Source organism: Lepidochelys kempii, chromosome 1 (genome assembly GCF_965140265.1).
Source record: "Lepidochelys kempii isolate rLepKem1 chromosome 1, rLepKem1.hap2, whole genome shotgun sequence".
In the NCBI taxonomy this organism is placed as follows: Eukaryota; Metazoa; Chordata; order Testudines; family Cheloniidae; genus Lepidochelys; species Lepidochelys kempii.
In genome coordinates this window covers 41,744,078-41,765,558 of record NC_133256.1, presented here as the reverse complement: position 1 = coordinate 41,765,558, position 21,481 = coordinate 41,744,078, and the positions used below count along the sequence as shown (strand labels likewise).

The following is a 21,481-nucleotide window of genomic DNA, read 5'->3' as shown; positions in this document are numbered from 1 at the left end:
ATAGTATATTTATCCAGTGATGAGCTGCCAAAATCTTAACAACTGGTTCCCTATAAAAGTTCTGGTTTAAGGGATGTGCCACAGTATGTATTTTTTGTACCAGTAGGGTTACCATACGGCCGTATTTTCCCAGGAGGAATTTTTAAATTTTAAAAATTGCTCCCGGATGGCAATTTAAGAACCAAAAAGTATGACATGTCTGGGGAAAATACAGATGTATGTTAACCCTACGTAAAGTTTTTTTTAAAAAAGAAGGGGCCTGAACTAGAAATGAGCTCCGTTTCACATGTGTGGGTCCCTGCCACTCCCTGGGGGTGTGCTATGGTGACCAGATGTCCCGATTTTATAGGGACAGTCCCAATTTTGGGGTCTTTTTCTTATATAGGCTCCTTTTACCCCCCACCCCCGTCCTGATTTTTCACACTTCCTGTCTGGTCACCCTAGAGTGTGCACCTGTGTGGGTCCCAGCTGCTCCCTGCCCCCCTCATTGAAGCAGGTGTGCACGGTTACTGCCCTGGGAACTACAGGGCACCAGTGAACGTGGGGCCAGCTGCAGACAGGGGCGTGGGCCAGGGCTAGCTGGAGGCAGGGGGTGCGGGGCTGGCTGCGGGCAGGGCAAAGGGGTGCAGGCTTGGCTGGAGGCACGGCAAGGGGGTGCGGGGGTGCGTGCGGCAGGGGCTGGCTGCGGGCAGGGGGTGCGGGGGTGCGTGCGGCAGGGGCTGGCTGCGGGCAGGGGGTGTGGGGGTGGCTGGAGACAGGGGCTGGCTGCAGGCAGAGGGTGCGGGGGTGGCTGGAGAGAGGGGCTGGCTGCAGGTAGGGTGGTGGGTACTCACGGGGAGAGCAGCTCGGAGCAGACCGAGCAGCAGGACGCAGCCCTGGCCCAGCAGAGCAGCCAGGGACCCACCAGGCAGCAGCGGGAGCTCCAGGGCCAGGTGTCGAGGGAGCAGCAGCAGCAACAGGGCTCGTGCCAGGGCCAGGCGGCAGCCCACATGGCTCCTGCAGCGCAGCGCCCCCAGCGGCCGGAGGAGGAATTACATCACTTCTCAGCCAGAGCCCATCAAAGCCTCAGCGCCCCCTGCAGGGAAGCGGGTTAACAACCGGTTCTAAAACTGCTTCAAAATTTAACAACCGGTTCGTGCGAACCGGCTCTAGCTCACTACTGTATTTATCTGTTCAGAATGAGCTATAAACATGTATTGCTGTTGTGGCAGTGGCATTTTTTCACCCCTTTTGAAACATGTATATGGCAGGTTGTCTTTTATAATATCTTATGGCGTCTTATGTAGTTGAGCTTTTCATAGACATCCCTGGGTTTTTTTAATTCTCCAGGAGCAGGGATCTTTTATAATCCATTTCTTTTGGAGATAAGAAAAGTGCCTTCTGAGAACACGAGTTACAGGATGTAACTTATAATAGATCCCCACAGAGTTGGGATATGTTTGCTCTTTTACTTGACAAAGTAACGGACTGTTGGAGGAAGTCATATTCATAGGCTCCACCATGGATCTATTACATCTGCATGCCTTCTGAGAACAAGAATTACAGATAATATTGAATTTTTATCACCTCTTGACTTTTTCATTACTTTAAACTATGGATAATACTTCCAAAAGTCCCCTGTTGTTCACATCAGGATTTAGAATAAGTCAGGCCAGACCATATTATTTATATTTTTTTCTTATGGTCTGGGCAGATAAGAGGTTGTAATGACTATTGTGATCCCTTTTGGATTAGGCTGTATTATAACCCTATAATAGGGCTATGGGTTTTCAAATATTTTCCCAGTGTGGCCCATATCTTGATAGAGAGACCATCTTGTGGAAATCTTCCCTCTTATTCACATCATGTAGCATCCCTTTGGCAGCTACAGAACTTACCTAATGGAAAAGTAATACTAGGGGGAAATATTTAATGTTGCCTAGGTATCTGTAATGTGCTGTAACAGCAGAAAGTGAGGGGATAAAGTCAGTAACGCTGAGTTCTCTGCGTCCTTCAGTGAACTCAGAGGTATCTGTCTGGGGCCACGTGGCCCAGCAACTTGCCCTTCATCCTCCACATGGGAACAATGTTAGCAGCTAGGAGCAGCTTGCATGTGGCAAGCTATGAAAATGCCAGGACTATCAGGGCTCCTTCCCTAAAGTAGTCAGAACCTGCTACATGCAGGAATGCAAGGGGAATTCAGGGCCTTCCAGCCTCTCTGCTCCCAGACCTAGAAAGACACCCAGGACAATGGGCTCAGCAGTCTTTTCCTCCATTCACATGGATACAGCAGCAACTGGAATGATCTTTCAGAACCTCCTACCATCATTATTCACTCAGCTCTGAAACTTGGACTCTGACTTTTATTTCTCATTTGTTGTGTTGCCACTGGTTGTTAGCCACACTTCATTTTGCCCCTTTGTATCACTACAACTCTTCAACGGTCCAGTCTCTTTCACATTTCTGCACATTGTGCTTATTTCTCCTTTTCATTCCTCCTGCTAACTGTCCTTTCCCGCTTCTACTTATTTCCCACCTCAATTTTCTTCCCTCTGTCAGATTCCCAACAATCCCTTCCTCTCCCCACATCAACTTATTTGCCCCCTCAAGAAACTGTAAACGTTTGGAACATAAATAAAACAAATATGCTTTTGAAGACGAGGATATGGGAGTTCCAAGACATGTTTCTGTGGTCATCCTGATCACTTTACCACTATGCTATATTCCTTCCCCCAGGCTTTGTCTGTTTTGTCTATTTAGGGCCAGATCCTACAGACACATTAGTAAAGTTAAGCATGTGTCTAAGTGAGCAGTCCCATTGACAATGGAACTGTTCTCAGTAGTAAAATTAAGTGCATATATAAGTGTTTGAAGGATCAAGGCTTTAGATTGTAACAGGGCAGGGGCTGTCTTCCTATATGTCTGTACAGCACCTAGCACATTGTGATCTTTGGGCAGTGCCACAATCTACATAATAGGAGAGTCAGAACTGTGTGGTGATTAGTTAGCTTCACACAAGCTACCCGTGGTAGCTGCTTCTCTAGCTGATGTCTCCTTGATTTCCTCCATTACTGAAAATCCCTCTTTCCCTTCAGTCATTTACAAAATAATCGGACTATACCAGCATTTTAGAAGTATTTACCAATTGTTTAGCAAAAGTAGTTTAAAACATTCCCAAGTTCTGTTTTTTATAAACTTGTTTTGAATTTTCATGCATTGTTACCGCGGCAGAAATGTGAGAGAGAATTTTTTTTCTTCTGAAAGATAAGCATGTATAATGCATATATGTACGCTACCTGGTTTCATTCTCACTGAAGACAGTAGTATGGCTCCCATTGACTTCAGTTGCACAGGATCAGCCCTAAATTAGGATTTCTTTAACATCATAGGCCTGATTCTAAGTAAGTAAGTATTTGCTGGGAATAGATCATGATTTGATTTAGTGTGCAAACATATCTTAATACTGTGGAAAACTGAGAGCTACTTGTACTGTATTTTAAGTGAAAATGTATCTTTTGTTTTATTTTTCCTAATTACAGCGTAAAAGAGCAGTGGACCTCAACATCAAAATACTGGATTTATGTAATCAATTTCTTATTGGAGCTCACCTGCCCAACAAGATTGACAAACACATTTTACCAGAACACATTCGCTATAACTTTGCAGTTGAAGGCAATTACATACAAATCACCGGTCTGCATGCAGACTGTTCCGATGATCTGGTATGTATTGTCAAAGTTCTCTATTGCACATCCAATAATACAAAGGTGCATCATAGTGATTTTGACACTAAATGACACAAGTGTTCTAACAGCTAAAAGTAGAAAATAGGAACTGAGGGTTAAGATTTTTAGTGCTGTCTGTGGGTGCTTTTCTCAAAAGAATTCAGTTAAAGCAAAAGCATTAATAATACCTTTTCAGACTGTTTCATGCACAGCTGTTAATATTCATCAGGGTAAACTAAGGAGAATAGCTGAACCCATGTTACCAAGACTATTTTTAAACACACAAAATCTTACACCCATTCTTTACTGAATTTCCCTGATAGCATCTTTATAAGATGGCCCTTCAGGTTGCTTATAAATTGGAAGGCAATTTGGACATTTTAAAACCTGCCTGGAATGGCTCCCATTTTTCTGGGTGTGGGTACAAACCTGAGTTTCAGGAAACTGTCACAACACTTTAGATCATTCAGTTTATGTAGTTAAGTAATTGCTCATAAGGCAGAAAATGGTTTTTAAACATGTTACCTTTGTCCTTTTTTACACAAATAAGTTCTGTTCTTCAAGTTCTTTTTGTATTTTTCTAGGACCAGTGTAGAATTCAGTTTCATGAGAAAAATTCACACCCAAGTATTTTAATAATGATGATTTCATTTAGTTGTTATTCAGCAATGTTGCCATCCAAATTGAAATTTAGGGTTATTTTTTGCTTTTTCTCATATTAATTTTGCATCAGACACTTAAAAATGTGGAGGATAATATGATAGGGTGGAACAAGGCTTGTTTAAATAGTCTCCTCCTTCATAAATAAAATCTACATATGGTGAAATATTGTTTTGTGTTCCACCAGTTGATACATATACCTGATGATGTTGGATGATCTTGTCAAGGGTTGTAAGAAGATCACAACTAATAAGAGGGAAAGCAGGCAGGCTGTCCTTATCCCTTTTTCTAATGGGTAATAGGAGGATATCATTATTTTTCTTTTTTAGATAGATTTTATATAAAGGGTTGCTTAACCTGAAAGCATTGTGGCTGTGATACCTGGCCTTTCATTAGATTGGGAGGAACTGAACTGTTTCTTTTTTGACTTATGCTATTATGAGACCATTTCTTTTCTTCTGATGTTAGGTACGAGAAGCTGCTTATAAGATTTTTCTTTACCCAAATGCTGAGCAACTGCGCTGCTTAGAGGAACTGCTTACCAGCAGAAACCATCTGGCACAGTTAGTTGGCTATAATACCTTTGCCCACAGGGCTCTTCAGGGAACAATGGCCAGAACTCCAGGTAAAGTACGTGTATGTTCAGAAATGATAAGATGTGACTTGTGTCAGGCATGAGGATAACTGTAGATAGTTTAACTTGTCAGCTGTTAATACAACACAGTTGTTGCACTGGAGAGTCTTATTGCAGTCATCTGAAATATTTGTATTTTTCAATAAGAGATAATATTAATTTGAACAGTCACTGTAATCTACACAATTCACTACTCCATGTTCATGGCTTAGGTAACTAAAAGCCATGATTATCACATCTGATTTTTTTATATGCTACCTTGATATACCTGTACAATTTCTGACCTGTGTGTCATCATTTCAGTAGATAAGTTAAAACCAGGCTTGCTCTAGGAAGGCTAAGTTGTTTGCTTCTTGATGTGAACTAATATATTTAACTGATGTCAGCATTTTGTTTTGTAATTTGCCTTCATTTCATATTTCCAGAGAAGGTAATGCAATTTCTTGAGACGCTTTCTGACAGATTGTTTCAACGGTGAGTCTATTTTTCATTTACTTATTTAAAAAATCCCATTTTAATTTGAAGAAAATAGGTTTTTTGATGCAAGACAAGACTCCAGTTACCAATAATTTGAGCATTTAAAAAATTCCTCTAAGGTTATTACTGAAATATTAGCTTCCCTCACATCTTGATTAAAATATTAACTTTCTTATATTGAATTAGACACCATGACGTAAAGGTTAACAAACGTATATATTGTCATACTGCCACATGTGGTGGGAAATTAGAAGTGGGAAATTAGAAGTAGGAAATAAGTCATTCTCCAGATTTTTTTGAGTGTAGTCCACAGTTCTGGTGTGACTCCTACTGTAAAAGGAGATTACAGAGTGCATAAGAGTGAAAACAAAAACGCTAGGGAGCCCAGGGAGCCTCGCAGGGACCCACCAGTTAAGCACTAAAGCAGTAGGCCTCCCCTCCATATGCCCTACATCCATTATCACCCCTGATTTTCCCCACACAAAGCTACTCATCCTACCCCACCCCCTATGGTTCCTCCAGTGCAAAAAGCATCATCATCATGCAGAGTGGAATGGTGGCTGAGCACAAATATGGGGTCGGGGGGAGATGGGAGAGCAGGATTGTTTGGGAGAGAATAAGAGGGAAAAGTAGGACCTGAGAGTACCTGGAGTGGGCAGAGCAGAGTGGAGAGTAGCTCCACTGTAATGACCTGCCTGTGGTTTTTCAGAGCACAGACCAACTCTGACACACCATAGGCTCTTGGTAGTAGTGGAGCATGCATTTATACTATATGTTACAGACAGTAAAACATCAGTTGCCATTATACTGTACTATATTGGCTAAAAAACCCTTTAATTAAAACTTTAAGGGTGAAATTCTGTTTTACAGAACTCTAAAAGATTTTGAAATGATGGAAGGGATGAAGATGAAACTAAATCCCCAAAATTCAGTAAGTTATATAGTGCATTTATTTTCTTTTGGTTTTATATAATATGAACTAGCCTGACATCAGATGGGGAAAATAATTTCAGTCTTTACAATTGTAATATGAGCTGCATGTTGATAGATACTTGCTCTTTTGGTTTCAGATAGTTTTGGTTTTAAATAGCTGTTTCTAGTATTAAAACCGACCATCAGCTATTGGTTTTAACAGAATGATGCATACAATAACCAAAAACCAAGGTGGAAAATGTAATGGCTGGTTTTGAGCATGTTAAACATTGTTTTCAATTTTTAAAATATGGCCCTTTTATTTTTTCAAAAGTGTGCATTCCCAATTTTCCTGGCATCGTGCCTGATCCTTCCACGCACACACCCTGATTTTGCACGTGAATAGGTTTTTCTTTACATGTCCACTTTTGAAAATCTGGCTCATAATCCCTAGTTTAGGGTTTATGAATTTGGAGTCAGATGCTTTACATTACGTTTTAAAGTGCTGCGACTACAGAAGTGATAAACATTCTGAGTTATGTAAAGAAAGTGAGATCTTTGTCTTTGATTTACTTAGTTTTCATTGCGGTAATTACAAGTCGAAATCTTATGTTTCAGAAATTGATGCCTTGGGATCATCCCTATTACAGTGGTGTCCTGCGTGCTGAAAGGTAAGTTCCTTAAGTATGTGCTAGCAGTGTAAATGTGAGAGAGTGTTCATTCCAAGCCCTTGCAACAGCGGTAATGGAATCCATAAATATACACAGAATTTCTTTCTATAAGGCAGTGCTTTAATATGATAAAAATCACCAGGATCAGTAGGGGCAGTTGATCAAAGCTATTCTTCACTACAGCTGCAATGCCTATCAGTGTTTCTGTCTATTCCCTTTCCTTTTTTGTTTGTAAAGCCAAATATCAAACCTCTTTGGGGATATGAGATAATAACCAGTTTCAGAACCGATAAAGATTTCTTACTCAACTGAACGTTGTTTGTTATTCCTTAACTTAATGCAATAGTGTAAAAAAATCATAATGGCCATTGAATGCAAAGTCTGCATCCACTTTTCCTTTGCATGGGGAAAACAGGTATAGCTGAATTGATTTTGCTCCAAGCCTCAGGAAAAGGGGTCAGAAATCTGAGCTTCTGACTACCAACTCTCTTCTCTTAGTCTTCTATACCAGCTGCCTCTCAGTGTGAAAGCAATATTTCACAATGCTCCAGTATTCACCTACCAGGAAGCTGAAATTATAATTGTATTCTAGAGGCGATCAGAAATCTGTATATGCATATATTTCCAAGTGTCTAAATTCCCCATTTCAGATCTAAGCCAATCTCAAACACAGCCTTTGTGGAAACACATTAGGGCTTCCAATGGATAAGGGTTAATGATCTGTATTAACATAAGAACAACCATACTGGGTCAGACCAATTGTCCATCTAGACCACTATCCTGTCGTCTGACAGTGGCCAATGCCAGGTGCTTCAGAGGGAATGTACACAACAGGCAGTCATTGAATGATCCATCCACTCATGTCCACTCCCAGCTTTGGGCAGTTAGAGGCTAGGGACACCCAGAGTATTGGGTTACATCGATGGACCTATCCTCCATGAACTTAGCTAATTCTTTTTTAAACCCCCATTATAGTTTTGGCCTTCACAACAAGGAGTTCCACAGGTTGAGTGTGCATTTTGTGAAGAAGTACTTCCTTAGGTTAGTTTTAAACCTGCTGCCTATTAATTTCATTGGATGACCCCTTATTCTTGTGTTATGTGAAGAAGTAAAAAACACTTCTTTATTCACTTTCTCCACATCATTCATGATTTTATAAACCTCTATCTTACTTCCCCCCCTTCCCCCCCCCGGTTGTCTCTTTTCCAAGATGAAAAGTCCCAGTCTTTTTAATCTCTCCTCATATGGAAGCTGTTCCATACCTGTAATCATTTTTGTTGTCCTTCTCTATACCTTTTACAATTCTAATATATCTTTTTTGAGGTAGGGTGATCAGAACTGTACACAGTATTCAAGGTGTGGGTGTACCATGGCTTTATATAGTGTTAAGATATTTTCTGTCTTACCTATCCATTTCCTAATGGTTCCTAACATTCTGTTAGTTTTTTGGACTGCTGCTGCGCACTGAATGGATGTTTTCAGAGAACCACCCACAATGACTCCAAGATATTTCATGAATGGTAACAGCTAATTTAGACCCCACTATTTTATATGTATAGTTGGGATTATGTTTTCCAATGTGCATTAGTTTGCATTTATCAACAGTGAATTTCATCTGCCATTTTGTTGCCAAATCACCCAGTTTTGAGAGAGCTTTTTGTAACTCTTCGCAGTCTACTTTGGACTTAACTATCTTGAGTAGCTTTGTATCTTCTGCCAGTTTTGTCACCTCACTGTTTATCCCTTTTTCCAGCTTATTTATGAATGTGAGGGATGGTGTCCCTAGCCTCTCTTTGTCAGGAGCTGGGAATGAGTGATGTAACGGGTTGTCCCCTCCTGGAGTGCAGTCTGGGAGCCGTGGGCTCTAAACCCCTATCTCCGCAGGCCTCTCTCATGCTGCTTTGTTGGAGATTTACAGCCTGCCTCACCAGGCACTGTTATCACCCAACACAACAGCAGGTGGCACCACACACCCAACTGAGTTACCTGCTTGCTTTACCTAAGCCACTCAAGGTCAGACAGCCAATTTCCCAGCTCCCCCCGCCTTGCATCCCTGCTGGAGTATAAACCCAGAATTGTAACGTCTGACACTGCACAGGGACCTGTGCAAAGTAAGCTCAGTTCGCTCTTTCCTCGATGTGAGAAAGATCAACCTTGTGTTAACCAAGATGAAATTTTCCCCAGACACTTCATTTAAAAAAGCGGTTCTTAGCCTTTACTGCAGCCTGCACCCCTTTGGTTCTCAAAATATGTTCTCACACCCCTTATCAAAAACCATTGAAGAAGGTCAGTTCTTTAAACCTAGATATATTTTTTGTTTGTATATTACAGTAATTGTTAAAAAATGTATAATGTTAATAAATACATAGGTTTGATGAAACAAAGTAGTTGTACTTACGTGCTTATGCTTAATTTGTGTTTTCAATTATTTATCTTCTAAAAAAATCTGGCATGTCTCGCACCCCCAGGGAGTGCATGCACCCCAGGTTAAGAACCACTGATTTAAAGGTGCACTGGTTTAGATAAAATATAAAACAAGTTTATTAACTATAAAAGGATAGATTTTAAGTGATTACAAGTTATAGCAAACAGTTCAAAGCAGATTACCTAGCAAATAAACAAAAACACAAATTAAGTCTAACATAATAGAGGGATAGGATTTGAATTAACAATTTCTCACCCTGACTGATGATACAAGCAGTCCACCAAATTTCCATACACAGGCTAGAAATCCCTTTAGCCTGGGGCCAGGATTTCCCTCAGTTTCATCTTTGTTCCTCAGATGTTTCCAGGAGTTTTCTTATATGGGGAGTGAGGCCCAGAGATGATGTCACTCCCCACCTGATACAGCTTTTCCATATGGCGGGTATCCTTTGTTTGAAACTCAGTTTCCAGTCCAGTTTGTGGGGAAAAATACAGGTACCAAAATGGAGTTCAGTGTCATTTGGTCTGGTCACATGCCCTTGCTGAGTCATAGCAGCCATTATGCATAGGCTCTCTGGAGCGTTCCCAGGAAGGCTCACCAGGTGGGGATAAGCTTCTCCTAAGGCCTATTGTTTCCCCTAATGGTCCATTACCTTGAATAAGCCATTCACAACGAGCTGTCTAGACTGGAAGCATCTTGCCTAGTGGGTGTCACCAGGTGTAACTACATCTGAAATACAGATACATAGTCAATATTCATAACTTCAAATACAAAAATGATACATGCATACGAATAGGATAATTATATTCAGCACATCATAACTTTTCCATAGACATCTCACAAGACGTATCTTGTACAAAATACATCATAATTATGTCATAATCATGTTATCATACAACTATGAAGAATATGGGATGCAGTGTTACAGGCGACAGAGGATGGATAATTTGATGATTACCTGTTCTGTTCATTCCCTCTGAAGCACCTGGCTTTGGCCACTGTCGGAAGACAGGATACTGGGCTACATGGACCTTTGGTCTGACCCAGTATGGCCATTCTTATGTTGAACAGCATTGGTCCTAGTACAGATCCCTGGGGGACACCACTATTTACCCCTCTCTCTCCATTTTTGAAAACTGACCATTTATTCCAACTGTTTTGTACCTTTTAACCATGAGAGGATCTTATCTCATGACTGCTTACTCTGCTTATGAGTCTTTGCTGAGGGATCTTGTCAAAGACTTTCTGAAAGTCCAGGTACACTGTATCCACTGGCTCACCCTCGTCCATATGTTTGTTGACCCCCTCCAAGAATTCTAATAGATTGGTGAAGCATGATTTCCCTTTTGCAAAAGCCATGTTGACTCTTTCCCAGCAAATCGTGTTCATTTAGTGTCTGATAATTCTGTTCTTGACAATAATTTCCATGCATTTGCCTGGTACTGAAGTTAGGCTTGCTTGCCTGTAACTGCCAGGATCACCTCTGGAGCATTTTAAAAAAACTGGTGTCACGTTAGCTATCCTCCAGTCATCTAGTGCAGAAGCCTATTTAAATGATAGATTAAATGTTCTTCTGAGTCAAAAAGAAAAGGAGTACTTGTGGCACCTTAGAGACTAACAAATTTATTTTGAGCATAAGCTTTCGTGAGCTACAGCTCACTTCATCGGATGCATTCAGTGGAAAATACAGTGAGGAGATTTATATACATACAGAACATGAAAAAATGGGTGTTACCATACACACTGTAACCAGAGTGATCACTTAAGGTGAGCTATTACCAGCAGGAGAGCCGGGGGGGGGGGGAGGGGGGGAGGTAGAAACCTTTTGTAGTGATAATCAAGGTGGGCCATTTCCAGCAGTTGACAAGAACATCTGAGGAACAGTGGGGGTTGGGGGAGGGGAATAAACATGGGGAAATAGTTTTACTTTGTGTAATGACCCATCCACTCCCGGTCTTTTTTCAAGCCTAAGTTAATTGTATCCCGTTTACAAATTAATTCCAATTCAGCAGTCTCTCGTTGGAGTCTGGTTTTGAAGTTTTTTTGTTGAAGAATTGCAACTTTTAGGTCTGTAATCGAGTGACCAAAGAGATTGAAGTGTTCTCCAACTGGTTTTTGAATGTTATCATTCTTAACACCTGATTTGTATTCATTTATTCTTTTACGTAGAGACCGTCCAGTTTGCCCAAAGTACATGGCAGAGGGGCATTGCTGGCACATGATGGCATATATCACATCGGTAGATGTGCAGGTGAACGAGCCTCTGATAGTGTGGCTGATGTGATTAGGCCCTATGATGGTGTCCCCTGAATAGATATGAGGACACAGTTGGCAACGGGCTTTGTTGCAAGGATAGGTTCCTGGGTTAGTGGTTCTGTTGTGTGGTGTGTGGTTGCTGGTGAGTATTTGCTTCAGGTTGGGGGGCTGTCTGTAGGCAAGGACTGGCCAGTCTCCCAAGATCTGTGAGACTGATGGGTCGTCCTTCAGGATAGGTTGTAGATCCTTGATGGTGTGTTGGAGAGGTTTTAGTTGGGGGCTGAAGGTGATGGCTAGTGGCGTTCTGTTATTTTCTTTGTTGGGCCTGTCCTGTAGTAGGTGACTTCTGGGTACTCTTCTGGCTTTGTCAATTTGTTTCTTCACTCCAGCAGGTATTGTAGTTGTAAGAATGCTTGATAGAGATCTTGTAGGTGTTTATCTCTGGCTGAGGGGTTGGAGCAAATGCGGTTGTATCGTAGAGCTTGGCTGTAGACGATGGATCGTTTAGTGTGGTCAGGGTGAAAGCTGGAGGCATGTAGGTAGGAATAGCAGTCAGTAGGTTTCTGGTTTAGGGTGGTGTTTATGTGACCTTCGCTGCTTAGCACCGTAGTGTCCAGGAAGTGGATCTCTTGTGTGGACTGGTCCAGGCTGAGGTTGATGGTGGGATGGAAACTGTTGAAATCATGGTGGAATTCATCAAGGGCTTCTTTTCCAGGGGTCCAGATGATGAAGATGTCATCAATGTAGCGCAAGTAGAGTAGGGGCATTAGGGGACGAGAGCTTTGGAAGCGTTGTTCTAAGTCAGCCATAAAAATGTTGGCATACTGTGGGGCCATGTGGGTACCCATAGCAGTGCTGCTGATTTGAAGGTACACATTGTCCCCAAAAGTGAAATAGCTATGGGTGAGGACAAAGTCACAAAGTTCAGCCATCAGGTTTGCTGTGACATTATCGGGGACACTGTTCCTGACGGCTTGTAATCCATCTTTGTGTGGAATGTTGGTGTAGAGGGCTCTCGAGACACCACCGACTTTCTGAGGAAACTACAATCCATCGGTGATCTTCCTGAAAACACCATCCTGGCCATTATGGGCGTAGAAGCCCTCTACACCAACATTCCACACAAAGATGTACTACGAGCCATCAGGAACAGTATTTCCGATATAAGTATTTTTTTTAAATCATGTTTACCAATCTGAGATTTTTTGATGAGGTTGAACAGGTGATAAATGTGGTGATGTTGGTCACAAATAGATTATCCTGCCCATTTTTGTATTGTGAGGAAAAACATTGTTCCTGGTGGACCACTGTAAAATAACTGGTGAGATGCTTGCATTTAGAGCATGGTTGTCATGGTGAAAGGAGTTCTGAAAATAGAACACATCATGACATTGGGGGTGTACATCTGTTTTTGTTTTGTTTGTTTTTAGTTTACTAAGTCTGTTAGTTTGCATCTGGCTCTGTGAGAGTGAACCCCTACACCCCTCTGGAACCTCATTGATGTTAATGCAGGACTGGGGCCTATGCATGCTTTACTCCCACCATGTGGGGCCAGGAATATTTTCACCAAAATGTTTCTAACGTACATACAGGAGAGTGAAGGAGAGGTATTTCTGGATTAGAGTACTATCGCTGTTTTGCTCAATTGGTTGAATTTTACACAAAAGTAGGTGGCATTTTTCCATCTCCTATAGTTTTCTAGTAAAAATACTGCACTAAGGGCCTGATCAGTTTATAAATACCTACTTGGGGAACAAAAATCTGATAATTGTTTCTTCAATCTACCATATGGTATAACAGGATCCAGTGGCTGGAAGTTGAAGGTAGACAAATTCAGACTGGAAATAAGGCTCAGTTGTTTAACAGTGAATGTAATTAACCATTAGAACAATTTACCAAGGGTTGTGATGGATTCTTCATCACTGACAATTTTTTAATTAAGATTGGATGTGTTACTCAAAGATATGCTGTAGTTCAAACAGGTATTAATTCTGGGAAGTCCTAAAACCTGTGTTATACAGGAGGTCATCAGATTAGATGATCACAATCCTTTTGGTTTTATCTGTGAATCTATGAATCCTCCACTCCCCTGCTCTTTCTGTAGTAACTTTCACATATGCAATGTTGGTTTAAAATACTGCCAGATCACTGAATAGAGGGTAATGACTAGACAAAGTACCTGGCAATGAGGAATCAGGCCCAAAGAGTGAAATTCACTCGCTCATCACAGAATATTAGTGATTAGACTTTTGCATGGAACTCCAAAACCTTACAGGCTATAAGAAGAAGCACTGCCCTCTTACATGACTCTTCTGCATGTCTTCTCTCTGCTCCAGTGTGTGCCTTACCTCTGTCCCTACCTCACTGAAGGCCCTCTGCAAGACTATGTTGTCTCCAGTTCACTTCAGTAATTTTCTTTGCAGGCCTGACTGCACAGAACCCTCAGGCATCAGTTACGTAGAGGTAGCCCATCCATCAGAGTTTCACAATGTGTCTGAGCTTTAATCATTTTGTGACCATTTGTTATGATTGTTCATGTATGATTCAGTCATCAATTATTTCTCCCAGAGTTCTGTACAAGTTCCTCAGTACTTTTTGATAAAATTATTTTATCCTTTCTGATGATTTGAAGCATTCTATAATTTGTGCACCCTGTGATATTTTGGATGTTGCAATAGAAAATATTTCCATTTCGGTCTGTGTTCCATATTGGTTGCATAGTTGTTCCTGTTTCAGTTGTAACTGTGCTTTGTCTCCCAGGTTACACCCCCAGTTTATTCTTCCAGATTCTTTATTTAATAAGAGACTGCATTAGCTTTGCATATCTTGCTGTAGTGAGGTAGTCATTTTAGTCTGATAGTACTCTGGCTTGTTGTTTTTCATTTTTTTGTTCTTTCTAGGTTTCAGAGTAGCAGCCATGTTAGTCTGTATTCACAAAAAGAAAAGGAGTACTTGTGGCACCTTAGAGACTAACCAGTTTATTTGAGCATAAGCTTTCGTGAGGTGAGCTGTAGCTCACGAAAGCTTATGCTCAAATAAATTGGTTAGTCTCTAAGGTGTCACAAGTACTCCTTTTCTTTTTGTTCTTTCCAGTGACTCATTAATATTTTAGGTGTTGGTCTAGTCTTGAGTGTTCATTGGAAGGTACACACTGGGATGAATTTCATCCCAAATGACTATTCTTGCTTTTCTGAATAAAATAAATCTTTTGTTAAAGATGATGATATAATCATACTTAACAAAAACATATTTTATATATAGTTATATTGTGATAGCCCCTGGGAGCCCCAGTCAGTGTTCAGATATAACAGACGGACAGTCCCTGCGCCAGAGTGCTTACAAGCTGACAACACAGGGTTTTAATTGTTTAGTAAGTATTTTTCCCATTTGTTTGAGTAGATATGTATTGCTTAACAGCCAGCAAAGGGCAGAAAAAGTGCAAAAATCCCTTTTGAAATAAGTAGATGAAAAAACGGTTTCCTATTATGTTCTTTTAACTTTTGTTTCGGTGTGCAATATATTTTCTTTCACTGTTGTTCGTGTGATTGAGATTTGTAGTCTTGAATAGTATTTTGTATAATTAACATAGTTGTTTAGAAAGAGAAGCCAGCCATGGCCCTAACATGTCTGGAATGGTTAGTAGTCGACTGTGTTGATTCTATTCTGTATATTCTTAGGCTTTGAAAAAACAATTTTTGTGTGGTAAGGAGGAAAACCAAAATATACGAGTCATATACAGTTGTGAGGGGAGGAAAAAGCACCATCAGTGGAAAAAATTCCAGCCTGAGACCCCAAAAAGCGATGGGTTACTCTCAAGCACAAAATTGACTAATTTTTTAGACCCTATTGTGCTATCTTTACTAATGTTGATTTGTACCTTGCTCTTAAACTAGTCCTTTAGGAACTGTTGGAACTAGTGATGGAGTGCAGCACTATTCTTCTTGAGGGTGGCACAATCTGATCCTTAATTAACTTATTCCTTAATCACCTGAGTTTTACTTAAATAGACTAATACTACTTGAATCCATCACTTAAACTAGAAGTGCATTCCCGTTAGTCACCATGCTATCTGTAAAATGACACCTCCTTAAATTTCTCTTAATATATATGTTTTTTCTTTTAATTTCATGTAGTACTAGGGACATTTGTCTAGGTCAATTCAAATGGAACCCCATCCTTAATTTTAAGATGCTTGATAATTAAAATTGGGTGCCTTCATCCTAATTCCTCTACAGAATATCATACATCCTGATCAGTTTGAGCCAGTACATTAATAATAAAACAGAATGCAATTCATATTGTATCAGTTTGCCCCTGTTTTCAGTCATTGTTTCTGCTATTGTCAATAAAGTGAACATAGGTGCTATACTGTAGACAGAACATAAGGAGGAGCTCCAGACTCACATGCAGAACAAACTCTTCTCACTCCCAGTTCATCTGTCCACAATCAAGTTGTTTTTCTCCACTTTCATCGCGCCTTCTCCCTGGAAACTTGATCCCACTTCAAAAGTGTAGGTCTCCTACCAGGCAGTAACAGGATAGTTTGCTTAATATACTTTAAGAAAATTCATTTTAAAAATATTGTCTTCAGCTTTAAAAAACATTTATGTCAGTTGAATATTTTTGTACCCATAACTTAAATGGTAAAGATGGTAGAATTAATATAAGTGTATATTTAACAGACATTGGAGGCAGAAGTCTGAAATGTGAATGATCAGTGTCTTATAAGAAGATAGAGTAATTAGATAGAGTAATCAAGAATTATAAGAAGACAGAGTAAACAAGAATTTTGGCAACATAGAGGTGATAGAACAGTGAATGCTAGAACATGCTTCACCTCAGACAAGTAAGAAGTTGTCTAATGTGTATCTCATAAAATATAATATTATGCCTGAGTTTTAGTGCAGAAAAATACACTGTCATCATTTACTTAACATTATGGTATCTCAGCCAGTGCTAATAATAGTAGATGTACTCCCTAGGGGACTGATCCTGCAAAGACTTATGCACATGAATAGTCTCACTGAGTTCTCTTAGGTAATAGGTCATGCCTGGGAGAAAGGCTGAATGTTGACATAACTGCTGCTAGCCCCTGTTTTGTCAGCAAAAGTTACTTACCAGTCTGGGCTGGTTTTTTTGGAGGGGTGCGGGTGGGGACTCTGACTCATTTTTTGAAGTTGTGCTAAATTAAGTTTTTGTCCTAATGTGGACACTGACAAACTTGTATTTCTTTGCCCTCTGTGGTGACCACTATCTGTGGGGCTGTAGGGATAAACCAGGTGGAATTAGGGATGAACATATTAATTGTGAAGGAAGCCTGTTTCCCACTATGGAGAAAGGAGAAGCCAACAAAGTAACTGGAGAAATTTTGTATCCCGGGGAAACTAGCTATATAGATGTTACTAAAATAACATGGCCCTTCCTTCAGCTTTCTTGTGGGCTCTGAAGTCAGGCTTTTTGCTTCATTAGGAGTAAAAAGGATTTCCTACTTTTCCACGGTGGAAGGGAAAATACCAAGGTGCCTGGATATAACTGTGGATGAATCTTTGACTTTTCAGGGAGAGCTAGTAGCTGTCAAAGGCTCTCCCTCAGATTCAGGGAATTACTTCCTGGCAGTCTGAGCTTGGGTGTACAGCAAGCTTCTGTCTCTTGATGAAGCAAGAGAGCAAGAACTGCTCGAGGAGCACTTCAAGATGTTTCTCCTTTCTTCTGTTTTTTACCATTTTTGGTTTGGGTAGCCTAGGGAGAGTGCTCCCATGCTGAAGAGAATCAGCCACTTTAATTGCTTTTAAATATACCCTAAAAAACATATCAACCACCACCCCAAGTGAAGGAAAATATGGTAAAACTCTCAGTTGTCCTGTTTAGCTAGAAACCTAAAATTCAAGAGTAACATAAGGTTTAAAAAGAAACAGGAAGTCACAGTTCTGCCAAGTTACCACCTCAAGAGACAGAATGTTCCATAACTGTTCAGGCATCCATCACTGCTGGATCTGAGCACCTTTCTTGAGTAGATCATGCTCAAAAATATGACAGAAATCTCATTATGTGCCTCTGTGCATTGAAGTAAAGCATCCAACTCATCAGTGTCTAGATTAGTGGACGTGGCATGTTAGAAAAAATCCTAACAGTTAACTAAAAAAAAAAAAAAAAGTACTGTGTATTTTCCAGGCAGGATCAGGAGTTTCAAGTAAGTATGCATATTGTGACTTTATCTAGCTAAGTGAAGGAATCAGAAAATACATTCAGGCTTGTTATTCAGTTGCATACTGTATGATGTGCTGTTAGTTGGTAATGATTTTATAAATGTTCTAAAGTATGTCAGTAATGTGACCTGACTTACAAATATTTTGTTATCTGTAAGTTGGTTTCAGTTACTGCTGAGTATTTCCTTGGTCTGATATCTTTGTATTCATAAGAGCTAAAGGAATTAAGGTAATATGAGCAAAGCATAATATATGTTACATACTACGTTAACCAGATTTATAAAAAACAGTAAATTTGCCTTTTGGCAGTCAAATGTTAACTTATATGGTAAATGGGTCAAAAAGCAGCATCACAACAAACATCAGAATGATCTCTTTATACTGATCTGTTTTTAAAGTTTGTCTTTCATCAGTTCTGAACAATCTTACGTTGTAAGTGAATTAGTTTGCTTTTAGGGCTCAATAAACTGAATTAACAAAATATCCTGAAGGTAGAATTAACAGAAAAGAGAAAGGGAACATAAAATAGTTGACAAGTTGTGAGGAAGAACACAGGGTAAAAAAAAAAAAACCCAAACAATCTCCCCCAAATCACCAACTCTATGAATTCTCTCCCTTCAGGTAAAGGTTTAAATGTCAAAGTTTACTGACAGGTAATGATCATTGGAAGGGGCTTTTCCTTGTTGTGATCTCTCTTCTAGTTAACCCCATGGGCTCCTCTTCCATTTATCTTGTACTTAAGTTGTTTTCCAAATTTCTTTTAATGTTTGTTGGGGCATGAAAATAAGCCCTAGATTTTTTTCTTATTATAACTAGTAACATTATATTTCTGTATTTTATTGATTATGGTGGGGAAAAGAGCCTTGTGAAAAATGAGAGAACTTTCAGATGTTACAGTTAATGCCTGCCAATAACAAGCCTTACCAAGCAGCTAATTTGTAATTTACAGGCCTTAATGTTTAGTCCTTAGTGATATTTGAGTAATTATCATAATTCTTTAATGTCCAAGTTTATCAAAAGCATTTTGAATGGAGTAGATGAAAGTCACGGTGCACAAAACAGTCTTAGTTTCTTTCCAAATGTACAGGTTAAATGAAAGCAGTTTTAGAAGCTTGCATTTTATTTAGACTCAGTGAAGTCATACAAGCTTAGAAATAATTATAATGAGACACTCCATTGTTGTTCTTTGCAGCAAGAACTGCCTTTTTGTTTGATGTATGCTGTTCTTGAAGAATAACCCCACCCCATTGTGTCAGTTCATTTTCTTAAATCAGTTAGATGCATGAGTTCTTTTAAAAATAGTACTGAGCCACATACTGTAAGATGTCTGGATTTCTCCCATAGTTCATCTTTTAATCTAAAGCAGGATTTCACATCAAAGAAGCTGTTGTATTTGGTATTTTGCTTTCTTTGAGAGTGTACTGTGACTTCTTGTTGAAAATCTCTACCCTCATCTTCTGCTATTAAGTGCATTTTTAAAATAGTTCAGGTTTTTTGGCATGGATTTTGATACAACATGCAAATTCCTTGGATTTAGAAAACAGAGGGGCAGAGTTTTGGGAATTTGCTAAAAGATGGATAATGAAAGCAAGGAAACTAAGTTCATTATTTACTCTATTGCATCACTGTGTTACAGGATTTCAGAAGAGTACTCTGTTGAATGTACTGTACATGCTGCCATTCCTACAGGCAGAACAGGATAATTTAAGGGGCATCATTACCGTAAAATCATCCTGGTGTCTGAATTTTTTTTCCTAAGGTCACTAATTGAAAGGTTAAAGGAGATGAAAAAACATGCTTGATTTACTTCATGTATTTGACAGCACTTTGTACATAGTCATTTTAATGACAGGTTTCAGAGTAACAGCCGTGTTAGTCTGTCTTTGCAAAAAGAAAAGGAGTACTTGTGGCACCTTAGAGACTAACCAATTTATTTGAGCATGAGCTTTCGTGAGCTACAGCTCACTTCATTAATGGTTTTTATCGAGCAGGTAGTTAGTTAGTTTTACCTGCAGTTCATTGAGTTTTTACACAGCAATAAGTGAGACAAACATCTTACAATCACATTTTTTCCCTATATTTTAACACCACAAACATTATTAGAGGCACTTGATGGCAAAGTTACTATATGAAACTACTTTTTAATTAATTTTTAAAAATTGACTAAATATCCAGTTAGTAATGGCCCTTTACAGATGAATAAACCCAGCCTTACCTCATACTTAAAGCCCGTAGTCTTCAGTTTTTACTGATTTTTTTAACTGAAAATTTCCCAGATTTTACAAAAGCTGTGGTTAATTTTTTTTAATGATTTTTTCACCCAATTTTTGGACTATTAAAGTACATGAAAATACTGATTACGTTAAGGATATCCAATACATTACATTAGATAGATGTGTTTACATTAATAATTAATAAAGTGTAAATGAAAGGTTGTTAAAGTAAAGGCAATGTAGTGGAAGAAACACGTGTGTGTGTGGTGTGTGTGTGTATGTACATTCTGTTAATGTACAGTTCATAAAAACATAGAAATGTAGGGCTGGAAGGGACCTTGAGAGGTCATCTAGTTCAGCTCATGCTGAGGGAGGCCCAATTAAACCTAGACCATCCATGAAATAAACCATAGCATTAAACTGCTTTTACTTTCAGTACTCTTTCTTTTCTCTGTTGCTTTTTTTCCTGTCCCCCAGTATTAACCCTGGTATTTACCTAGAAAACTGACTTAGTTTTTGGCACTCCAGTTTTTTAATTTTTGTAATAAACACTGAAAAATTCCTGAGAAATTTTAAACAAAGAATAAACCAAAAACAACTCTAATACGTTCTCAAGCAGCATTTGTCTTATTTTGCCAACCTATAAATTTTGATGATTGTTGATGGAAATATTTTTGTTGGTTTGTGTGTGTACAATTAAATCAATATTTACCCATTTTAAACAATGGAATCCTTCCAAGCCTAATTATAAATGTCTTTATAGGCAGGTTCAGTTCCTGACAAGGCCTCAGAATGAGACCAGCATACCATGATGAGCATTCTAACTAACAGGTCTAGCAGATTGTATATGGGAGGACAGACAAGCAAATGGTAACATCATGAGAAACTGTGTGCGCTTTAGGCTCAATCTCCCCAGTATATGTCCCCTAGTCAGGGCTCGTGTTTAAATAGACACAACTTGACGTTTGTGTTTCCACAGCATGATGAGGGCCTGATCCTGATTAAATATTAACAATGGAGAAGTTAAGTGACTAGGCCAAGGTAACATAACAAGTCTGAGGCATTGTCAGAACTCATAACAAGCATGAGTCAGCAGTGTGCCCTTGTTGCCAAGAAGGCCAATGGCATTTTGGGATGTATAAGTAGGGGCATAGCGAGCAGATCGAGGGACGTGATCGTTCCCCTCTATTCGACATTGGTGAGGCCTCATCTGGAGTACTGTGTCCAGTTTTGGGCCCCACACTTCAAGAAGGATGTGGATAAATTGGAGAGAGTCCAGCGAAGGGCAACAAAAATGATTAAGGGACTGGAACACATGAGTTA

At 39.6% G+C, this 21,481-nt stretch overlaps 1 protein-coding gene across 1 annotated transcript in view; it reads left to right on the top strand.

Annotated features, from left to right (window-relative positions):
- Positions 1-21,481, top strand: part of MIPEP (mitochondrial intermediate peptidase) — a 134,740-nt gene that overhangs the window by 16,358 nt on the left and 96,901 nt on the right. Inside the window, exons 6-10 of the mRNA XM_073340102.1 lie at positions 3,519-3,701; positions 4,833-4,989; positions 5,424-5,472; positions 6,346-6,406; positions 7,006-7,058. Coding sequence (XP_073196203.1) covers positions 3,519-3,701; positions 4,833-4,989; positions 5,424-5,472; positions 6,346-6,406; positions 7,006-7,058 — 503 coding nt within the window. The remainder of the gene's footprint in view (positions 1-3,518; positions 3,702-4,832; positions 4,990-5,423; positions 5,473-6,345; positions 6,407-7,005; positions 7,059-21,481) is intronic.